The sequence below is a fragment of the Helicoverpa armigera genome, chromosome 7, assembly GCF_030705265.1.
Source record: "Helicoverpa armigera isolate CAAS_96S chromosome 7, ASM3070526v1, whole genome shotgun sequence".
NCBI classification, from domain to species: domain Eukaryota; kingdom Metazoa; phylum Arthropoda; class Insecta; order Lepidoptera; family Noctuidae; genus Helicoverpa; species Helicoverpa armigera.
In genome coordinates, this window is record NC_087126.1 from 12,997,928 (window position 1) to 13,022,159 (window position 24,232).

The following is a 24,232-nucleotide window of genomic DNA, read 5'->3' on the forward strand; positions in this document are numbered from 1 at the left end:
TCTTTTTGCATTCGCTACTGCACCAAGAAGAACACGTCGTGGTAATCGAGAGGGTTCCATCCTATGCACATGCCCTAGCCAACGCAGACGTCTCTGTTTGAGGAGCGCCATCAGACCAGGCAACTGTGCAATTTCTAGAACCCTCTCGTTTGTGATCCTGTCTTGCCATGTTATACCCAAGATCTTTCGTAAGCAACGCATGTAAAAGCAGTTAAGACGACGTTCTTGTTTTGCATACGATGTCCAGGTTTCAGCTCCGTACAAGAGTATGCTTAAGATGGAAGCCTGAAAGACAACCATCTTGGTCTTAGTAGTAAGGTGCTTATTGTACCATACCCTTGTACCTAGCTTCCCGAACATGGTTGCCGCCTTGCCGATGCGGATGTCGATCTCGGCATTAAGCAAGAGATTGTTCGACACAGTCGACCCTAAATAACTGAACTTGTCTACTACTTCTAACGGCGCGCCATCGAGTGAAATCGCCGGGGTAGTAGAAGCACCTTGTGCTAGCACAACTGTTTTTTTGGGATTTATAGACATGGCAAACAGAGAGCAGGCGTGCGAAAATTTATCCACCATGGACTGGAGCTCTTGTGCGGAATTAGACACGAAGGCCGCGTCATCAGCGAAGAGAAGACTATCAACGAAAAGATCCTCACAACAAGATAAATGTCAACAAGATAAGCTTTACAATATTGTAATATGTTTTTTTTTTTTTTATTTTGATTATGTTTTTTCCGAATATGGCAAGACGCTATTAATAAAATCGCGATTTCAACGGCGTCACACACCGCACGGCCAAAACCAAAATACCAGGATCGCATAAATCATATGAGTAATATACCAATCAACGAGTGTCCATGGAACTGCCCACCGTGTACTAGGACCGCATAACTTACAGGAGTATAGCAGTCAAGAGTGTCAGGATTTTACGTTTTTTTCCTAATTGTAGATAAACATACCAATTTACACCATCATTCATATTTTTATGTATACAATCTCTTTGCTAGTTATGGGCCCCTGGTACTTTTGTTACCGGCACAAAAAGTATCGAGTCACATTTTCGGGTTTATAAAATGCCCATGTTGTCTTCACCTGTGTTTTAATGTAAATTTTATTATATTTATATGAGAGCTATACCTTTACCTACATCGAAGTTTTTCATTTAAAATTTCTTCTAACACTTTTATTTCTGACTGTACTCTGATACGTGAAATTTTATGCGGGTGACGAATCGGAACTCAAAATTTAAATATTAAATTATTTATTTTGCTCGAATGACCAATTGGGATTTGGTGTATGGAAAAAATAGTTGGTGACCAATCGGTACTAATGACAAATTGGGAATAACTCGGTAGATTGAGTTATTGATGAATGGATTTCGCCCGCATCATCGTATGTATTTCTAGTGAACTCTGTAACGCATTAGATAACCAGTAGCATATCTCTGTCTCATACGAGTGAAAAACTTATGTGACGGTGCCACATTACGCCAAATTGTATCTCAATCGGTTCAGACGTTACGCAGTTATAATACTAGTATAGATGGAAACTGCTGAATAACATTTAACAACAACGAATTTAACTTAAACCATAGTGTATTGGCTATTAAGCAACGCAATTTAAAGTTTCGGAAACATTATTGTAAACAGAGATATACTTTTCCATTTTCTGCTAAAATACTCGTTAAATAACATGAAATTTTAACCCCCAGTTACAGCAATACAAATCATCACAAGACGACAAGCCGAAGGAGAACGGCACCGTGCCCACCGGCTCGCCCGAACAGAACGGGGAACAACAAACTACTAAGGTATGGACACACTGGGAGTGCTTGCTCGATTTATACATATTAATTATGTGCTGCACTGTCGGGATTGTCTTAGATAGATAGAACGGATTGTCTGTGAATTACCCAAAATAAAAAACTAATTGTTAGGACATTTTTGAAAAGATCTTACTTATGTTCCAATTTATTCTCTTTATTTTTAAGTTTTTCTTGTATTGAAGAAAGTTATGTAATTCTTTTTTACCAAAGAAATTAGCAATATTCAAGAACAAATATAAGTATATGTTACAGTAAATATTCACTTATAATACCACAAGAGCTTCAAAATTATCGGGTATTTTCCGATAGGTTCGTTGCAAACAAATGAGTCAATCAGGTTAAAATAACGAGCGCGAAGCGCGAGTGATTTCCTGAAAAACTTGACGACTGTTTGCAGACTTGAGGAAATGCCAGATAATTTTAAGCTCGTATTCGGGATTATTTTTCCGTCCCAAATGTCGGCCACAACCTGTCAGTTTGACATAGCAACGACCAGAGAAAATATTCAAAAAATTATCAGTATAATACCATGTAGGTTGTACCACGTGACGTCGAATGGTGCAATTCTATTGGTCGATATTTGGGTCGGAAAAATAATCTTAATTATTCTAAAAGAGGTCGGTAATCATAGACAATCCTTAACAAAACCCACGGGGAAGACAGCACAGAGTAATAAATAACGTTAAACTGTAAAATGCTGACATACACACAGTACATGACACTAACAGAAATAAATAAAGAGACACACTCAGAAGAATATGTGTTCTTAATCCCTTTAGATGCTTAGGCTGCGAATTTATCAAAGGCTACAATGGTTTTAAATATATTTTAAATTTTTACCGGTTCTTCTCGATACGACCCAATCCTCGGGACTTTGCTTTTGACGTTTCTTAAGAACTTGTGATAGGTCTATTTGGAATAAACTTTTGAATTTAGTCTAGACTGCATTAGTTGACAACTCCGTCGGATTTAGTCGATTATTTTTTGTTTCGATTAGTAATTACGTCACGCCCATGCTCGTAAAGTAAGTAAGTCACGTAAGTAATATTCTACTGTTGCCAAAATATTCGAAAGTTCTAGATTTTTCAATGCCGTTGATGTGTTCGCAGCCTTAGTGGATGGTGATTGTGCTAAATTATTTACATACCTATTCTGATATGAACGTTTTTTTTACGCTTGAGTAATGTACTTGTATTACGTTTTACATCAGAAAAGGTATGTTGTGTGTATTTTCTTTTTGATTAACTATGTTTTATTGTATTCATAATTTTCAAAGGAAAATAACAAATACTCTTTTTTGTATGATTAAATGTGCTGTTATATGAGCCGTTTAAAAATTATGAATTCAGTAAAACATATCTAGAAAAAAAACCGCTTTAAACAAACAAAAAACTAAATAGCGTTTAGTTTACATTTTATGTTTGTTTTTCGATGGACGACCCAGGATCCAAATAATGTAAACGGCGAATCGGAGACGACAAGGAAAATCAGTGAGCTCCAAAATACGATCGCCAAGCAGGTTAGATACATGCTGACGCATCTCGCAGTACTCAGGATCTGGTGGTGAGGGGGCAGGGCTCCATGGCAAAACTCCTCGACTAAATACCGGGGCAAAGGCTTGAAAGGGAAAATTACAAAACAAAAAAGAAATAAATGCATGAATAAACATTTCGGATAGAAAAAATGGAAATTATTTTTTGTTATTCAGACCGAAATTATGAATTCTTTATCTTCCGAATCGGTAATTTTTCATCAAAGCCGGCCCTGACCCTAAAACGAGGGCTATGTATCTCTCATTAACTTTGTCTGCCCTTGTCAAATCCCTTCTCGGGTTGAAAGGAACCGTCATTTTGACTCCAAGAAAAATAATACTTACATATATGTGAGTCTTTGCTCTTCCTTGAGTATTATCTATTCTGTTTAAAGCGAGAAAAGTTATTATTGACGGATACAATAAGATGATTTCAAAGGACTTCTGATGATAAAATAATGCTATGAGAATATCATAGACAGACTAATTTAATACCATATATTTTTGTCGACTCCCGTCTATTCCTTATAAGGAGTAAAATACTTATAAAACGTATGTGTAAGTCATTGGAGCCTGCCCCTCTCTTCCACCTTATCGTACTAACGGACCCCTAACACCGAGGTCTGGTCGCCATTGCACGATCGTGTCGCCATCTGTAACGCATACATCGTACTAACGCATATGATCGACCACTTACCAATGTATATGCTAACCGAATGTATTTAGATACTACTGCATAACATATTAACCTCTAGAATTAATATAAGTAGTGAAAAGCATAGAATGATAATGTTTTGGTCATTGCATCGTATCCTTGCCAATTTATTTAAAAATTATAATTTTATCGCCACCCTTATATTGCCACATTCACACCACACATTTTTTGCCAATGTACGAGTATGTATACTATGGTGCTTTCGAAATCTATAAGAGCAAATTCTTTTTTGAATTAGAATTCTCTAAGTATCAATTACTCTTTGTAAGCATTGCGATGCAATGGACAGAAACCTGTAAAATATAGGTATAATGTATGTTAGTTTAGTTTCATTTTGTAAATAAATTATAGCAGTTATTTAGTGCGACCATTTGTCAAAACTTAATACGTTACAGAGCTTTAATTCCTATTATAGTGTCACTGAAAAAGCGACTTCAATGTGTTTGCAATAAGGCTGAAAATCTGCTGTTAAAGCTCTGCATACCAGTAGCTCACTATTGTATGTTAATCTATTAAAACCCAATCATGTACTTATATTATGGGTTATTATGCTAGCACGGAGCATGGCCTTTGAAGCTGCCTCATGGCCGATACTATAACAGTACTAAATAACCGCTTATTTCTGCTCAAAAGCTTATGCCAAAATGCATACTCCAGCTATGAAACAGTTTTGACAAAAGGTCCAAATTACCTTAGGAACAAACTTGAGCAATCTAGCCCTTACAACGCATATATCCTTTAGCAACATCGCTCAAGGTAACCACAAGCTCCCTAGAAGCATGCTACCCATAGATTAACCACTGACATCACTGTAAGGTCTAATACCATAGGACCATAGACATCCACATCATTGACACTAACACTATCCATCACCGGTGATGTTAATCACCACAGTAGTTGGGAAACTCTATGGTAACAGTATTTTTAACTCCTTCACACAATGGCTGACCAATGGGAACCAGGTACATACATCGCTTGATTTGTATTAAAGACTTCAGTTGGTGTAGTTAGTAAAAGAGCGATGGATGTAAATGGTGTAGGCTGGCCAGAGTGTGAAGGTATACTTTAACGGTAAGTATATTATCAGACGAAATTAGACAGCCTCTCTATTAGCAAATCTTAAAGTTGTTTTATAACCACACTGTCCCTTTTGACTATATCTATTGACCTAGATTCAGTTTTTTACCTTTAATAGAATACAGTAAAAAGAAGAAGTTATTATTCATGTTATACCCCAAAAATCGCATCAATGACAAAAAAATCTAAACTATTGCCTCCCCAAAATTAGCAAACTTTAGAACACTTCTTTTTTTATTACACCAAACTAACACGTTATTCCCGGCACAGTCAGCAGAGCTAAGCTCATGGCAGCGGCGCGTGGCCGAGCTGAACAACAAGGTGTCGGAGCTGGAGGAGCGCCTCGCCAAGGGAGAGAAGGAGCTCGCCAAGAAGCAGGACGAGTGCGTCAAGCTGCAGCGGGACCTTAGGGAGAACGTGGCGCAGAAGGAGGATCAGGTTAGTGGAACATTTGAGGGTTTTGTTGTCCCAGAAGACCCGTAATGCAAAAAGGAAGATCTTTAAGCCCGCGATTCAATCCTACGCGATTCAGTAAGACATTACTATGTGTCTCAAGGACTACCTAGCCTGGTGGATATTCAACTAGCAAATAAAAAGAACGTACCAATTTTGGTATCTTCCAAACATTTAAACTTCTAATTTTATCGCATTACGCACGGTTACCTATTTAAAAACACGTTGTATATTATTTTGCAGGAGGAGCGCATAACGACATTAGAAAAACGTTACCTGAACGCGCAGCGCGAGTCTACCTCCCTACACGACCTCAACGAGAAACTCGAACAGGAGCTCAACCACAAGCAGGCACAACTTAAGGTGAGGAGAGCACGACATAACTGACATACACACAAACAATCAAGACCCACCTCGTACGTACTGAAGAGTTAGGACCTTATCTAGGGGACCCACACACGTAGCAACAAACAGTTCTTCACATGGTTATTTGTTTCAGAAACATATTACCTTAATTGTATCTCCAATTAGACCCTGGATCATGGATTGAATGGTTTCCAAAAAGGCAAATATTTAACTTTCATTTCCTCGTAGTTAACATTACGTAGAGTGTACAGTACGAAGGTTGAAGTTTAGTTGTTGAACTAATTGGTAAAGGTTTGATGAATCCCGTAGTTCCGTAAGACCAGGGTTATGTGACTAACAAACTAACTTCGGAATAGCCGCTTCTAGTAGCCTGCACAGTTCATAGACCATGCCACGTCATTCGCATTGCAGTTGCAAGAGGAGAAGATTGCAGCCATTGAAGAGAAGTTGGAGTTGTCCACGCAGAAACTGGCTCAGATGTCCTCGTTGCCAGAAATGGAGGAACAGCTCAAGGCGAGGATGGAAGCCCTCAGCCAGGTAAGATTAGGGGTAGGTGAACATTTTTTTATATTTGTAGATGGGGTATTTACTAGCAGTCTTAACTGCTGGATGTATACTTCTAGATAGATTGTAAAATATACAACAATTGCTTTAAATTAACTAAGGCTTATCCAGAATATTTAATTCCCAAAATTGCAACTAAAAATGTTAAGTTTAAATTAATTATTTTAACTGTAAATAATTTAATGTTTCTGTTGTAGTGACTAATAAATAAAATCGTGCTTTACGCTTCTCTCATTCCATGCCCATTCTAGTCCTATGACATATCTTTTCGTATGGAATGATCCCAAGCCATGTATTTCTGACCATTTCGATGTAGTTACCTTTTGTGTGTTGACTAACTTGTTAACCTTACCTGATGTTATGGAGTATCTTCCTAATATGTAGTTTTGTGTGTTTTAGGGTTTAGTGGAAGGTTTGGTTTAAGGATTTTTATTATGAGGTTACGTGGTGGAAATGAGCTACAGAGCAATCTATAGCATGTCTAAAAATCTTTTTATGCCCAAAAAAATATAAATTGCAGACGGTTCGACATTGAAGATAACTAAAAATACCTAAAAATTTAGATTATAATGCTTTCAATGGGCGATGATCCTTCAGTTCTCCAACAACACAGACAGCTGTTTTTTTTAAATAACTCGAACTTTGAAAATTGTACGTGGAAATCAATAGTGAACAGTTGTATAAAAAAGTATTTTATTTAATTTTGTAATTATTTGCGTAGGCGCAGGAGCGTCACGGGTCTGCGGAGGACCGCATCCAGCGGCTGGAGGCGAGCGTGGAGGAGAAGAACGCCGAGCTCATGCGCCTCAACCAGCGCCTGCGCATGAACGAGGAGCACAACACGCGCCTCTCCGCCACCGTCGACAAGCTGCTCTCCGAGTCCAACGACAGGTATGTACTGACATACTGTGTGTGTGTAAGCCGAGCTCATGCGCCTCAACCAGCGCCTGCGCATGAACGAGGAGCACAACACGCGCCTCTCCGCCACCGTCGACAAGCTGCTCTCCGAGTCCAACGACAGGTATGTACTGACATACTGTGTGTCTGTGTAAGCCGAGCTCATGCGCCTCAACCAGCGCCTGCGCATGAACGAGGAGCACAACACGCGCCTCTCCGCCACCGTCGACAAGCTGCTCTCCGAGTCCAACGACAGGTATGTACTGACATACTGTGTGTGTGTAAGCCGAGCTCATGCGCCTCAACCAGCGCCTGCGCATGAACGAGGAGCACAACACGCGCCTCTCCGCCACCGTCGACAAGCTGCTCTCCGAGTCCAACGACAGGTATGTACTGACATACTGTGTGTCTGTGTAAGCCGAGCTCATGCGCCTCAACCAGCGCCTGCGCATGAACGAGGAGCACAACACGCGCCTCTCCGCCACCGTCGACAAGCTGCTCTCCGAGTCCAACGACAGGTATGTACTGACATACTGTGTGTCTGTGTAAGCCGAGCTCATGCGCCTCAACCAGCGCCTGCGCATGAACGAGGAGCACAACACGCGCCTCTCCGCCACCGTCGACAAGCTGCTCTCCGAGTCCAACGACAGGTATGTACTGACATACTGTGTGTGTCTGTAAGCCGAGCTCATGCGCCTCAACCAGCGCCTGCGCATGAACGAGGAGCACAACGCGCCTCTCCGCCACCGTCGACAAGCTGCTCTCCGAGTCCAACGACAGGTATGTACTGACATACTGTGTGTCTGTGTAAGCCGAGCTCATGCGCCTCAACCAGCGCCTGCGCATGAACGAGGAGCACAACACGCGCCTCTCCGCCACCGTCGACAAGCTGCTCTCCGAGTCCAACGACAGGTATGTACTGACATACTGTGTGTCTGTAAGCCGAGCTCATGCGCCTCAACCAGCGCCTGCGCATGAACGAGGAGCACAACACGCGCCTCTCCGCCACCGTCGACAAGCTGCTCTCCGAGTCCAACGACAGGTATGTACTGACATACTGTGTGTCTGTGTAAGCCGAGCTCATGCGCCTCAACCAGCGCCTGCGCATGAACGAGGAGCACAACACGCGCCTCTCCGCCACCGTCGACAAGCTGCTCTCCGAGTCCAACGACAGGTATGTACTGACATACTGTGTGTCTGTGTAAGCCGAGCTCATGCGCCTCAACCAGCGCCTGCGCATGAACGAGGAGCACAACACGCGCCTCTCCGCCACCGTCGACAAGCTGCTCTCCGAGTCCAACGACAGGTATGTACTGACATACTGTGTGTCTGTGTAAGCCGAGCTCATGCGCCTCAACCAGCGCCTGCGCATGAACGAGGAGCACAACACGCGCCTCTCCGCCACCGTCGACAAGCTGCTCTCCGAGTCCAACGACAGGTATGTACTGACATACTGTGTGTCTGTGTAAGCCGAGCTCATGCGCCTCAACCAGCGCCTGCGCATGAACGAGGAGCACAACACGCGCCTCTCCGCCACCGTCGACAAGCTGCTCTCCGAGTCCAACGACAGGTATGTACTGACATACTGTGTGTTATTTATTGAAAGCGAATACTTGGTAGAAGTAAATGATACCGAATAAAAGCAAAATAAAACACTAGGCACCATATTTGTACGGCACATCGATAACTTGTTGCGCTAAATTGTCCCGAAAATTTAGTTTTTTCCTACGCGTTCGTCCGCCATTTACTGCAGATTTCTATAAATCTATCCGTTCTTTTGGGATTCGGGACACAAATGTTGCTAAGCAACCGATAGATAGGATTCACAAATAGACCGTTAGCTACTAAAATGGTGTTTATTCACCCATAACATTTGTAACGCCTTCTTACCCCCAGGTTACAAGTGCACCTGAAGGAGCGCATGCACGCGCTGGACGAGAAGAACGCGCTGACGCAGGAGCTGGACAAGACGCGCAAGTACGCCGACGAGCTGCTCGGCGACAAGCAGGACATACTCAAGGAGCTCGCCAAGTGGCGCATGGAGACTGAACAGGTATGCAGGCATTACCATGCAGACGTTACATAAACAGGATGACAATCATAATGAGAAGTCATGTGTAGTAAGAGAGTGAGATCAGCATACGTTGTGCATGCACAGCACTCTTTTTTGTAGGGACATTAACAGCCTTACTACAAAAACTTAAACACAAAACTGTTGAACACTTGTCTAATAAAAGTGTGGCTGCAAAACTGGCCGAATTTCAACGTCATAATCTGTCGTTTTTTTAGATAAGTGTTCAACAGACGTGTGAAAGATCTAGTGGTACGACGGTTATAATTTAATTACTTGGTTATATAACGTGTAACAATAATGCCCTAAAACTCACAACACAACACCCCACACAGCGTGTATCCCACACGCTACTAGTAATCACTACGTGTGCGTGAGCGAGCATTCTACTACGTTGACCTGAAAACAACCGCCGTTCTGTATTTGATACAACATTGTTGAGATGTCACTTTTAAGTTAGTTTTTTAAAATGTATGTATCAATAATTTGTTGTGTTTCCTCAGCTGAAGCGTCAGATGCTGGAGCAGGAGATCGCGTTCAACATCCAGCAGACGGACGCGCTGACACGCTCGCTGTCGCCCGCCGCGCAGCCGCAGCCGCCAGCCACGCTCTTCCAGCCCAAGGTAAAGACATTCATAAGTAAAGCTCTTGCAAGGAGCTTCTTCGACATTCATAATAAGCGACAGTTTTTACGACCACAAAGGAAATCTATTATTATTTCCCTACAGAAAAGATAGCTTTACCTAAATTCAGTAACAACCGTTTAGCTAAATTCAGTAGTTCAAGCCACAGACAGATAAATATCTGTACGAAAAAAACAGTCGCCCCTAGATTGTTTTTTACTTTTGGTAACTTCAGATAATTTTATTGTATTTTTAAAGAGGACTTAACCATATGTAGAGTTCGTCAGGAATACATAAGTGTGTACATAGGTTAGTACACATACGTCACAAGCGAATAAGAATGATGGGCTCACGATTCTCGCTACATTAAATCTGTTACTACGCACGCGCTCCTTGATTCATTGTGTGGTCATAACACTAGTTGTGTATGTGTTCTCAGTTGGACGGCTCGTGGGAGAAGCTGCAGCAGGCGCACGTGATGGCCAACGTGCAGCAGCCCTTCGACGTCTCCAGCGACGCTGAGGTCAGTATACACATGCATAATACTTGTATTCTAAAAATGTATTTAGTTTTAATTGTGATACTAGCTGTTGTCTGTGACTTCATCCGCGTCTCGTGAGAATTAATTAACACACCCCCCACACTTTAGACTTCCTAAATAAATGAGCTATCCAAAACTGATATATTTTTTAAATCGGAACTAAGATTATGTATTCATTTTCAATATTAGTATGGAAATATGGTTTTTGATTTTTTAAGATAGTACGGCATCCATGGACTACATTAGATCTGTATCGACATTTGAGGATATTTCACTTAGCCTTATCTAAATTATATTGTTATTTTTAACATTATTTTGTTTTCATTTTTAACCTTGGACCGTTTATATTTAAAGTTAGCCGTGTCGGTCCAGTGTTAAAAATTCCCGGCTCTAAAATAGGCATGTGTTCATTCAATAATGTATCTCTTTAACCTAACATTGTATTTCCAGAACGAGGAATCAGACGGCGGCGTAGAAGGCGGTCACACGGACGCGGCGGCACTGGCTCTCATGCTGCAAGAACAGCTCGACGCCATCAACACCGAGATCCGCCTCATCCAGGAGGAGAAGCAGACCACGGAAGCCAGGGCTGAGGAGCTCGAGTCTAGGGTGAGTTGGACACTGTATGTTTATAGTGAGGAAGGGAGAATGTGTGAGAACTGAATGTAGATATGTGACCCGCCTGTATAGTTCAGGCCAAACATGATTGCTCGGAATATTGCGTAAGACGCTATACAGAAACTATATCGCTATAGAGGTATCAGGTATTATTTCGGTAGAAGGGTGAAGGTTTTTCAAGGATGTGTGTGAGGCACGCATCCCTTGAGATCTAGGTAGTTGAGGGCCGGCCGTTAAATTTAGTAAGAACTGTAGTTCTATTGTTGAAAGTTCTCTTTAGCAATGGGAGATTATTCAGATTATTGTGTGAAAGGCCCATAGGTTATGCCTCGATCTTGTGGTACATAATTGGCATTTAGAATGTTGATTGGGAAACTGAAAAAAAAAACAAACTAGGTGGGGGTTTATAAGTTTAAGAAGTAAGTAAAAGGGTTATGAATAAACAGCATTATTATACATAGTTTCAGCTTTACTTCTCTACAAAACTTTTTTATAAAATTAAATCATTTTCTTGGTGATGGGTCATTTTGTACATTTATCACGTGTGGTGGAAATGATGGCTGCACTGTTATGACAATTTTTTAAAGCATTAAGTTCTTGATTTTATCAAGCAGTTATTTTAAAAACTCTTAAAATTGAAACAGTGCTGGCATTATTATAAAAAATCATTTTAATCTAACTTTTGCGTACTAAAGAGTATGTACACAGCAAATATGTCTATTTTTTAGTGCGTGGTTCAGGAATAATTTCATCATCTCTAGAATCATTTCTACATAGCCCCCAAGACATACTTGTACACACTAGACTTCACGTAATCTGGTGACGGTCAAATAAATTCCTATTTTGAGAAACATCAAAACTGCTGTAATATTATATGCTGTAAATTGGGATGTTTTTAATATATTGCGGATTGCCATACTGCGAGAATGGGGCAAGGGGGCATTGTATCCTGGAAGCGTGCAAGCGTGCAATGAAATTCGTACCAAAAAAACACCAAAAAATGACGGAAGTTCCATTTTCAAATTAAAATAAAAACTTCATTTATAAATTGTAGACTCGCCCTAATCGTAGCATGCTACGAGTTTTACTACGGCGTAGCAAGTACATTGCTACGAAGTTGTATCTTACCATTGCAGCTATCGTGTTTCGCGAAAAGACGCTCCGTTTGCAATCCTGTTTTACTGAATTCGCTTTCAGTATTATTATCAACAATTAAATATCTGAGTTTCGATGTTTCTCAAAGCACATTGTCGTATAAGTCGTTATACTGGTGTGGAGGCTGGTAGTGTACATAGCGGGGCGTGCACAGGACGTATATAAGCGGGTGTGGTGTGGGCAGGTGGGCAGCTACGAGCACATGAACGTGCTGGCGCGGCGCGGCGAGTCGCCCCCGCGCGCCGCCTCGCCCTCCCGCGCCCTGCGGCCCGCGCACCACAAGTACCATACCGTACGTATGCACGCACACACATACAGAAAACACCCGCCCCTTATCACACATTTTTTTTCAACGGTAGAATTCCATAACACTGTGATGATTTTGAAACGTCGTGGAATTCTAGCGTGAACTATGCGAGCCTTCTCCGCCATAATACCTATAGAACAATTTTGTAATTACAATTTTTTTATGGTTTGATGTTGTGTTTGAACATTCTTTAGTGCGGACAAGGTTTGCATCCAACATTGATTCTCTATTATTATTAATACTGTTTAAACAAGGTGTCCAGAATGAATATAAATTATTGATAACTTGAAATTTTTCTATGCAGTTTTGTTTCAAAATTGACTTTGAAGACCGTTGTCCAGACACCTTGTTTAAACGACTGGGGTAATCTTACTAACATTTAAACTTGGTCTGGGTCATTTAAACTTAACCTGTACATTTATATTTAATTGTAAAATCTAAACTTTACCAACCATTACTAACAAGTCATTAGAACACCATACTAGTGTATAGTTACTAAGTTAACATAATATCGGTGTGGTGCTACGTCGCTGCGCAGGCGCCGGCGTCGATGTCGCCCGCGCAGCACTACCGCGCGGCGCAGGCGTCAGAGTCGCTGCCCGCCAGCCAGGTCCGTCGATATAGTAGTACAATACATACATACAACTGCCCAGCTCTGTACCTTACTGTAACTGATTGAGTGATCTGCTAAACTGCCAAAATCTTGGAACTTAATAGGTTTTTATGATGGCCACAAAAATTGATTCCATCGCAATGTTTTTTTTTGGACAAACTCAATTTTAATAAAAAATCATAAAACAAACATATCATAACGGGGAATCAGATGTTACGTTTATCGTTTCACTCATACAAAGAAAGGTACGCACGCATTCACGTGAATGGCTTACTGCTGTGTGGAAGTTTGCCTCACCTATCTATATTATGTACGGTGAAATACTTTGCTCTACAAATATCTCATCTCCCTTCAATAATACTCATGGCCCCAACAGTCCTTTTGTGTGGGAAATCATCAATAATGACCCCTCCTTGTGGGTGCCGTGAGGGTATCAGACTTTTTGGATTCTGCAGCAAGTCTGAACAGTCGAAAGACTCCATTTTGATAAAGACGAAAGTATATAAGATGATTCTTTTTTACCATTGGGTATAAGAAACTTATGGTGTAACTACAGATATGAGAGAGCAGCCTGTTTCACCATTAGGTACCTACCTATTTAATTTGTTAACCAATAAACTGTGTAGCTAATTGTTCTGCATTGATGCTTATAAAATGTATCGATTAAGTTTGTTTATTAACTTATTAAGTTTCTCTCAACATTTATAAGAAAATGATTCCCTAGCATTTCTAGTAGTATCTAACCTGAATAAAATAAAAACATCCTTATGAATGCTTCATATTCTCCTATAATATTTTGAAGAGATATTTACAAACTTAGTTTAGCAAGATATAAAATATTGAACCCTTATGTTTGAATATGTAAATATATAACACCTTAGCATTTAGCATGATTCGCCATATATGATTATATTGTTATTTTCAGCTATATTTATATTGTGATTATATGCATTTTTGAATGTAACAGCGTTACAAATAAATCAAAATATTTTGTAAACCGACCTGGCATGCCAGCTATATCCCAAATAATGACTTTATTACTAGCTTATGATATAGTGATAAATATTGGTAAATCATTGTGATATGAAGTGCACAGCACTGCTTGACGCAACGTAGATATTAGGCCAAGCTTGTATGTGCAAAATATTATATGTGTGACGATGCAGAAGTACTCAACATTTGTGGTGTAAATTTCTACTTAGGGTACACGGTGCAAGTAGATTGCGCATGTTGAGGCATATGCGCAGGTTGCACGCATTTTAAAAACGTGCGGGTCCAGCGACTCGCGCATGCACTAAAGCAAAATACCTACCCTGATGCTCTTGTCACTTGCGCATGTTAAGGTGCTCCATCTTCATGCACCGTACTGACACATCCTTATAAACTTGTCAGGAAAAATGTTGAGTATAGCTGTCATTTCACCTAAACAGAACCTACCTACTGCTGATCTGTTTACAATACCTGTGTTATTATGTGTAGTTTATTTTACAAAGGTTTCATAAACATGTGTGTAGGTAGTCAAAATTATGAATTCATGTTGGACTTATTATAAATGTTAACTTTAGCCTTTCAAATAATCGACATTAGTGTAAAACTTTTTTTTTTCAGTTTACCATTTAAAAGATCTTTAACTTTTGGTATAGTCTAAAATTTGTAGTTTATACAACCCGAGATGGGATCACATAGTGTTATTAATTGTACTGTATACGATACTTTTGCGCATGCGTTACATTGCATAGCTGTGTAACTTAGATTTTTAGAAATATCTACATTTTAAAAACCAGTAATTATCGAATAGTTGACTTATGCCCGTTTGTTTTCACCAACAATCTCTTAATCTAAGTGCCACTTAGAATAAGGGCTCTTCCAATTTTGACATAAATAACTATGTATAAGGGACACCTAAACCTTGGTGAAAACGAAATTTTTATTAAGTGTTCCGTAAATGCTCTTAGGGGATCTCTAAATTTAGGTATTTGTTGGTGAAAATGGGCATTATTAGTCATTCAACTATACAAAACTTAAACCCGAATTCGATGGATCACAAATATTACACCATGAATTTTGTCCACAACTAGTGGTCTTCATACTAATTTTTTTTTTTATTGTTTACTTTGACTGAATCCCCAAGCTAGTCTATCTCTCTAACTGTCCCTCACTCTCACAGCTGCAGCTATGCGAAGAAGGAGCGCCAGGCGTAGGCCCAGTCGGCCCCGCTGAAGGGGCGGAGTCCCCGCTGACGGCGCGGTCGCTGCGGCTGGAGCGAGCCGCCAGAGCGATACATGCGGAGAGAGACCGGCTGAGGACGCACTATCAGCCGCCTTATGACTCGTGAGTTTGTCTTCTTTGATAGTCTACTTCATGCTTATCATACTCACATAATTCTTCTTTATTAATGACTAACAGGTTAACTTTCAAGGTTTCCTAATCATTTGATCTTAATCTGAATAATAATTGAGAAATCAACATCAATATTTAAACTCCAAACTTTAATTTCCACATCTTTCTTGAATTATATTCTGTACTAATGTACCTACTGTATAATTTGATGTTGTAAATTCGTATTTATACCATGCTAACTAACAGATGACATATATAATAATCTTAAAAAGTGAAACATACATTCTGATATACTTGTGACAATGTGTGTGTATTCATATAAAAGAAATGTTTAGTCCACTATGTACCTTGTCACACCTCATAGGCTGGTAAATACTGACAGAATTGACATTGACTGACATTTCATACATTCTAACCATTACCATACTAACAACTAATCTAACAACTTTACTTCCACGCTGCCAGGACTTCAATAATGTCGGGGAGTCTCGCACGGATCCCTATGCACAGGTCTCTGGCCCTACCCCACCCGGGCATCAAACCCCTGTACCACTCGCAAGTGAACCTCGCTCACTTGTGGTGCGATTGTCCCGACACACTGTTCAACTATGTGCCCCATAGAGTCTGTCTTAAATCTAATATGTATAGAATCGTTGATAGTTATTTGTTTCATCATCCGTGCTTGGTTAAATCTGCTAGTTATATTTGAAGTTTTAAATTGTTCTGATTTATATTTGTAATGCTCAAATGCAGTGGTAAAGAGACAAGACAGTCTTTGATAGCAGAACTGCCGTATAGCTATCGTTACAAGTGATAATATACAACTAAATATTTTTTTTGAACGCGCTAAATTAATATTACTAATATTAGAATAACTCACACTTCACTTTGAAAAATAATTCCGTGTAAGATAGCCCATTTATTGAGGAAGGTTAGATATGTAATTTTATCCAGATGCGCGTGATAGTTTCAACGGGACACGGGTGAAACTAAAATAAGTAAAATGAATCAAAATGAAAACAAAATTACATGTAATGAATGATGGAATTACATTGTGTCGGGACATTCAGCTTTTACTGTTAATTTCTCCACAAAATGCATGCATTTGTGATTATTTTCAGATTATTGTTAGATTTTTAATAAATATATTTTCTACAAAATGGAATTACTAATTGTTTTCACCCAATTACGCCATAGATATTGGATCATGTATTGTTAATGGTACGTTTTAATTGTTTTTATTTGTGTGATCCCCGATTCCATAGTAGAGGTCGATTTATGGCTAAAAGTTTTTTAGTAATTCCATTTTTAGCTAGAAATAAAGCTAGCTAGCTGTATTTAAGTTTAGGCCAGTGATACTTAAGTTATCCCATTGTGGGTGGATCTTTTGATTCTAAAACTGGGAGATATTTCTTCATGACCTATAGGTGGCGCCGTTGGTTAAAACAGTAAAGTATCACTGGTCAAATATTGTGTTACTACGCAATTTATTTCTATGAAGCTAATTAGTACCAGTCTTTTTTTTCAGCACCACGTAGTTTTTTACTTTCTGCACACGTCCTATTTTCTTGTTTATGCTATAAATAGTTGTAAATATCATAACCATTGTACATAAAACAAATCGACTGACAACAATATTTCTTCACGTAGCAATATTTCATCCAGTTCAAGCCAAGAGTCGCTGGGCGGGGCGAGCGCAGGGCTCGGGGGCGGGACTTGGGGCGGCTCCACCTCCCGGCCCGGCGCCGCCTCCGCCGCCTCGATCGCGTCTATGCACCAACAGAAGAAGAGAGGCATCAAGAGTTCCTTAGGAAGGTTCTTTAGTAAGAAGGAGAAGGCGGGAATGCCGGTAAGTAGTCATGAAATTTGTCTGACTTGCACCAGCATGTGTAGGTACTGTGATTCCCATTCCGCTTTCAAAAGAAAAAAATATCCTGTAATTTCATCAAAAATTCACTGTTCAATGAATTCAGGACTTACTTCATAAAAAGTTTTAAATTGGATGTTTTGTGGCGTTGCTTGTGCCATGCAACACAACACGGTGTCTTTGTCGTCCGGTGCACGGACGTTCACTTCTGTCATACAAAGCAGTTGTCACAGCACACGTCTAACATGCCAGAACGCTTTTTTCTTTATTGCTACAGTTCCTAATATAAATCAAGGAGGTTCTCATGTCATCTAATGCCTAACAACTTTGTCCCCAGCTGCAACAAGGTCAGAGTCCCCGCTCGATGTCGTCAGTGTCCTCGCTGGGGCTATCGAGCCTGGCGGACGAGGCGGCGGCGGGCGAGGCGCTGACGCCGCACGCGCCGCTGTCGCACGCGCCCATGTCGCACCAGGACTATGCCAGGACCAAGAGCAAGTCAGTATACAAAAAAGAGAATCTATGGAGTTTCTTGCCGGCTCTTCTCCATGAGACCAACTTTTTGGTACCGTGCAAATGGTGTGACTTTTCATAGAAGCCTGTTAAGGTCTATTTGAAATAAAAACATTTGACTTTGACTTTTTAAAGGCATGTTTGTGCCAATAAGAGCCGAATGACGCAAACTTTTTGAAACTTGTGGCATGGAGATTAATTGACTGATAATGAGTTATTATTTTGTAGAGTTCATGGATGTGGACTGATTTAATTATGCACAATCTTACACTATTTACAAGAGTATTTAACTCCAGAAGCTCTGCAGCTTCCATAAGCTTTGTTTATATCATTTACGTACATTTCCCGAGCCTTTTCTAAATATGTTGGGTTCGGCTTCCAGTTTAACCGGATTCAGCTGAGTACCAGTATTTACGTAGTATGTAGATAAAATGATGATGTTCTTATATGGTGTGTGGTTGTATCAGAGAGCGCGACTACCGGCACGAGCTGCTGGGCGAGGCGATGCGGGCGGGTACTCCATTCGCGCTATGGAACGGGCCCACCGTGGTGGCCTGGCTGGAGCTGTGGGTGGGCATGCCGGCGTGGTACGTGGCCGCCTGCCGCGCCAACGTGAAGTCGGGCGCCATCATGTCGGCGCTGTCGGACCAGGAGATCCAGCGCGAGATCGGCATCAGCAACCCGCTGCACCGCCTCAAGCTGCGCCTCGCCATCCAGGAGATGGTGTCGCTCACGTCGCCGTCCGCGCCCAGGGGCACCGCCTGCGCCGCGCTCGCCTTCGGGGATATGAACCACGAGTGGATCGGCAACGTCTGGCTGCCTTCATTAGGTCAGTTCTACTTATGTCCTGAATCATAATAAGACGAAAGAAAATCATAAGTAATCCTAAACTGTCTGATCTTGACAATCTGATGTTCTAACAATTATGCCACTGGGCGTTAAAGTTTTATAAATAATGAAAATGTTTCTTGCCAAAAATCCCTTCTACTTCACTTACGCCTCTAAAGGAAAACGTCTTATTCTAGATACAGCGTTTCCAGACATGCTTTAATTGGACACTCAACTTAAGATTCGAAGTAGGAGTTTTCATGATTTGATTTGATTGCTCGTTATATCACCTTTTTACGTTTATGGAACGTGACTAAAATCTAATAATTTTTCATCTAGGTTTACCACAATACAGAACGACGTTCATGGAGTGTCTAGTAGACGCGCGGATGTTGGAGCACCTCACCAAGAGGGACCTACGGACGCAACTCAAAATGGTCGACAGTTTTCATAGGTAACGTATCTGTTTTATATATCACAGATCCTTATTACAATATTTTTTTAATGATAGGTGGACCGATTGTTCGTCCTTGTGGCACTCCCATGCAATTTGTTTGAAATTTTTGCGTTATATTTAGACATTGTCATCACATTTTGTATCATTTTTATGTTATCAGCAGAATTTAACAATCAGTAAATCCAGTCAATGTGTTATTTTGTAGTGAAGATCATATTTAAGTTCAATTAGTATGGTTCATCTTGTTAAAAGCCATCAACAGATTTGTATAAGAAATCGTTGAAATCTTCTGAGACTTTACTCGCGATAATTAAGGTTTAATTAACGCAACGCAATAGTGTATTTTGGCACGGCCCGGGTAGATCTGGGCACGGTGCAAAATGCCCAGTATCGGTGTGACTATGTATGTGTGTGTTCAGGACGTCGCTGCACTTTGGCGTGGCTTGCCTCAAGCGCGTTGGGTACAGCGTCCGAGCGCTTGAAGAGCGTCGCCGAGCCGCCGAACACGGCACACGTGATGTCCTCGTTTGGACTAATGAGCGGTTGCAGCGCTGGCTTGTCGCCATCAACCTCAAGGTACACTCTAACACCAGTTGTTGACATAAACATGCTTACCTGGCTAATTTAATGTATTGTAAATGCAGCCAAAAAACCCGATCTTGAAATATACCGATAATATACCGATTTATTTGGAAAAAAATTAAGCTATAGTTATGTTATGTGTTACAAGTGAGCAAAATTGTTGTTCGCTGCAAGTGTAGATTTTGAATCTCGAACAGGCGGAGGATTCTGTTTGAATCACGATTGCAGAATACTCGATAGATCGTAGTGGATCGAATGTAGTATTCCGAGCTTGTCGAAGGATTCAAAGGCACGAGATGAAAAAACATTGCTCTGGTGTGACACACATTTAACTTTTCACTTCAGCAGTAAGAACAAATTTTATTCATGCCGAACGTCTTTTGTCTTCGGGGTCGAATTTCAAGCTCTTTATTCTACTAGTGAGACGAAGCTAAACATAACTATACTGATTAATTAGTACATACAACAGCATAACGTCCATATTTGCTCTACAACTGAAGTGAAAATCATAATATTATGTTGTAGGAGTACGCGAACAACCTGTCAGAGAGCGGCGTGCACGGGGCGCTGATCGCGCTGGACGACAACTTCGACGCCAACTCCATGGCGCTGGCGCTGCAGATACCCACGCAGAACACGCAGGTAAACTATACATAACAACTTTATATATTTGTAGAGGATTTTTTGGAAAAGCAATAAGTATTAAAATATAGAATACCTACCAGTGGCGAGGCGTCCTTATAAGCCGATTCCCATCGGCTTACCTTTCGAATTTCAAGAAAGAAGCATAGGTATAAGTTATAATATAGGTATAGGTATAAAATATAATCATTTAAACCACACAATTTAAATATGTAGGTATAACAAAACGCCTACCACCGTAAAAAGAATTGTCTATAAATTACTTGAAACATTTTGCTCCTACTAAACAAGCCGCGGCTTCCTCCTCCATACAAAACTACGCTTGCGTGACGTCATCCACGCCGCGCCGCGCGATGTTCGCAAAATAAGGGCGAGCGGTAAGCCGGCTCACGGAGCGGGTTCCAGCCAATCAAAACTCGCGAGTGAACGAGAAAGAACGCGTCAAGAGTAGAGTAGCTATATCTGTCTACGCGCGAGTGACAGCGCTTAGAACTTTCAAATATGTAAACAAACAAATCAGACAAATTCACTCTCATTGTTCTTATTTTGTTTTAGATAATACCATTAACAATTTGTTCTTTGTAATTGAATTTATTAGTGTGTGTATCATTTGGAAATAACATAGTTCGTGTGTGTACAATATTTTATGTTAGTTTAAGTGTTTTAGTTACATTATGTCAACATAGATGGCGTTGTGCATTTTTATGCAAATCCTGAATCGCGGTGTTAAGATTCTCCGCGATTTAATGACCCTACTTGCGAATTTATAATTTTTTGTATTCTCATCGAGTATATTTATGATTTAGTAGTTGGCAGTACCATTACTCCCTACTTATCCCCGCGATCGCACTGTGTGACATGGTACTCAGTACAAGTACAGCACTACAGTGTGTGTACCTAGAGAAAATAGAGATATCTACGTTGAAATGAGTTATTTTGATACGTAGACAGTTGGCATCAGGTTTCTTTTTAATGTACCTATAGCATTTATCGCATTAGACTGTTTTCCGATCTGACAGATTATTTACTTTAGGAAGGAACTTATTTTTCAAGGTTAAGTTTTGAGAATAAAAACGTGTTATAAAACTCGGGCACGCCGCTCGGATGAATTACCTACCAATACCAGGCCTCTGTCACTCGACGTACTTGCGCGCGATAAATGCCTACCGCTTGCTGGGTTACCGGTAGCCCCACGCGGCTCAGGGCTTTCAATAGTCACACGCGCCGCGCGCGCTCCAATATTATTATTTTTATTTCGTGGCATGTTATGCTGTTGGTTTTTATTAGGTTTTTAACCTCACAAAATGATGGAATATTTTGAGTTGTGTTGGTTTATATGCGACTATTGTAAGATTTAGAAACATTTTATATGTATGAACTTATCTAGTAATTCTATTTTTTTTTAAATAAATTAATACTTATCTACTTTATGATTTTAGCAACAGCATTAGTTACTTATTTTACTGTAGATACCTACTTAGTTATATGAACTGTATTGTGAGTTTTGTAGCTCAAAACACATCTCGTGTGTAAGTAGGTATAGTTCTGGTCCAACTTAATGACGACTTGGGACATTACGCGTGTCGCTACGCAGAAACCAATTTTAGGTATGTATCAACACTCGACGGAGTTGTACCATATGGGGTATGGCAATTGTGCTCGTATGCCCAAAAATAGTTGGAAACTGCCTTTGATTTTGACGAAAACTTTACTTAAGTACTTACCTATGCTTACGTATTAGGTAATATTTAGTAATATGTACCCATACTCCATTTTAGTAGGCAATACAATAGTTAACTAAAGAAAAATATTCTTGATATTACTTTTTATTTAAAAACTCAGTTTTAAATAAGCGTAACTTTGTTTTCCTACTTAAATATTAATAAATTGTAAGAAGCAACCCTAAGCACGGTCACGGCACGGTTGCGGTCACTGAACTGTGCGCTATCGCATTGGAATAACAATTGAGCGCTCGAGCTTTTAAGGTTCATTTTATAACGCAGCTAGGAATTTGTAGGTAGTTGGGGAACTTGTAGGTGCTTATAACAGTAGGTATGGACTTTTTTGTATGGAGTGATTTATCTGTTACGTAGTAACTATTATATAATCTGTGCCAATACTACGTCTATATTAAAATTACTAACGTCCTGACGGATAAATACCTACGATAAATATCAATGGCTAACAGGCCGTTGTAAATTAAATACTTAAAATGTATTGTTTCTAGTGCCAAGTTTTCTCAGATTCTAGTAGTTAATATACCTAACTAAAGATAATAAAGTTTTATAGATATTAATAATCTGCCGAATTCCTCGAGAAAACATGTTCAAACTATCAGTCTCTCAGTCAGTCCCCCCCCCCATCCCTGAGTACTCCCCCCCCAGTTTTTTTTTTTGCTGCGGCTTCCCTATTTCATTAAACCACCCTTCGCCACTGATACCTACATGTATATAGATAACATTGTAAGATGTTTTGTGTTAATTGGTTATTTTAATCGATTGGATCGTTATTAGATTTCAAAAGCAAGAAGCGAGTTCTTGCCTTTTTAGCTTTTGTAGTAATTTGAAGAAGGGAAATGTTCACCTTGCTTGCGAATATCTCGCACAGGGTTCAGGTGTAAAGCATTCGGTGTTCTTATAGTTGCATCACAGATTACTATAATAGTTACTTGGTTACATAGATATTCTATAAATCCGTCTACACACTCGCACGCGAATCACGGCCCAATCGCGACGCGAAGCGCGGCGTGAATTGGGGCAAGAATGGGGCAAGAATTGGGGCGCGCCGGGCTCTCAGTATAGTCCGCGCTCGTGACGCGTATGCACGCCAAGCATTTAATATTTAATCTTCCAATTTTTGTCAATCAATCAGTATAGTTTATTTGTAGTCGGTATGGAAAGTGAAACCACTACAGCAGCTGCGGGGCTACTTTGCGCTTTAACAATTTATAGTTACGCCATAAAGAAAAAACAAACAATTCAAAAGAAGCAAAGAAAACGGAGGTGTTTGCATCTTTGTTCTCTGGTAAATGAAGGATAGGATAATCGAAGGCGGCAATCGCGAAGGCGCGAATGTATAGTCTTGTCGCATTCACGTCGCACTTCGCGCCTGCGAGCCCGTTGTCGCGGGACAAAAACCGACAATTTTCGGGGAACACAGCGCGAACGAGCCGCGAAGCCGCGAAGAATATGCGAATCGGATCTACACTCATGTTACGCGCGCGGTTTGCGCACGAGTGTGTAGACGGCTAGAGTCTTGCTTGCAGATTTGAATTAGCTAGTGATCCCCTGCTTTGAAACATTATAAGACATATGAGTAAGTGTCAATATGTAGACATAATATGATGGTGTGTGGCAGGCGCGGCAGATCCTGGAGCTGGAGTTCGGCGCGCTGCTGGCGAGCGGCACCGAGCGCGCCGCCCGCGTGCACGACCACGCCGCCTCCTGACACCACACGCTCAACTAGGTAACTGATACACCTATCCATAAGGTTAATTCTTCGTTAAATTTTATTCTTCACACCTAGTATGAGAGGCTGAGCTGTACTCTACACCTTCTCTTCACATAGTGTATGAAAATAATCAATACACTAGTCCAAAATGTGACACAAACTGAATCCACGAACTGAAGCCCGAAATATGATACGGC

The 24,232-nt window shown here is 40.6% G+C and overlaps 1 protein-coding gene across 1 annotated transcript in view; it reads left to right on the plus strand.

Annotated features, from left to right (window-relative positions):
- Positions 1-24,232, plus strand: part of LOC110372090 (liprin-alpha-1) — a 127,333-nt gene that overhangs the window by 98,426 nt on the left and 4,675 nt on the right. Inside the window, exons 5-25 of the mRNA XM_064035684.1 lie at positions 1,715-1,813; positions 3,273-3,347; positions 5,422-5,589; positions 5,848-5,967; positions 6,382-6,507; positions 7,256-7,425; positions 9,328-9,484; positions 10,006-10,125; positions 10,565-10,648; positions 11,117-11,275; positions 12,624-12,731; positions 13,285-13,356; positions 15,527-15,690; positions 16,165-16,209; positions 17,350-17,548; positions 17,904-18,061; positions 18,544-18,905; positions 19,244-19,358; positions 19,781-19,937; positions 20,469-20,585; positions 23,943-24,050. Of these exons, the coding sequence (XP_063891754.1) occupies positions 1,715-1,813; positions 3,273-3,347; positions 5,422-5,589; positions 5,848-5,967; positions 6,382-6,507; positions 7,256-7,425; positions 9,328-9,484; positions 10,006-10,125; positions 10,565-10,648; positions 11,117-11,275; positions 12,624-12,731; positions 13,285-13,356; positions 15,527-15,690; positions 16,165-16,209; positions 17,350-17,548; positions 17,904-18,061; positions 18,544-18,905; positions 19,244-19,358; positions 19,781-19,937; positions 20,469-20,585; positions 23,943-24,032 (2,865 nt within the window). The 3' untranslated portion in view covers positions 24,033-24,050. The remainder of the gene's footprint in view (positions 1-1,714; positions 1,814-3,272; positions 3,348-5,421; positions 5,590-5,847; positions 5,968-6,381; positions 6,508-7,255; positions 7,426-9,327; positions 9,485-10,005; positions 10,126-10,564; positions 10,649-11,116; positions 11,276-12,623; positions 12,732-13,284; positions 13,357-15,526; positions 15,691-16,164; positions 16,210-17,349; positions 17,549-17,903; positions 18,062-18,543; positions 18,906-19,243; positions 19,359-19,780; positions 19,938-20,468; positions 20,586-23,942; positions 24,051-24,232) is intronic.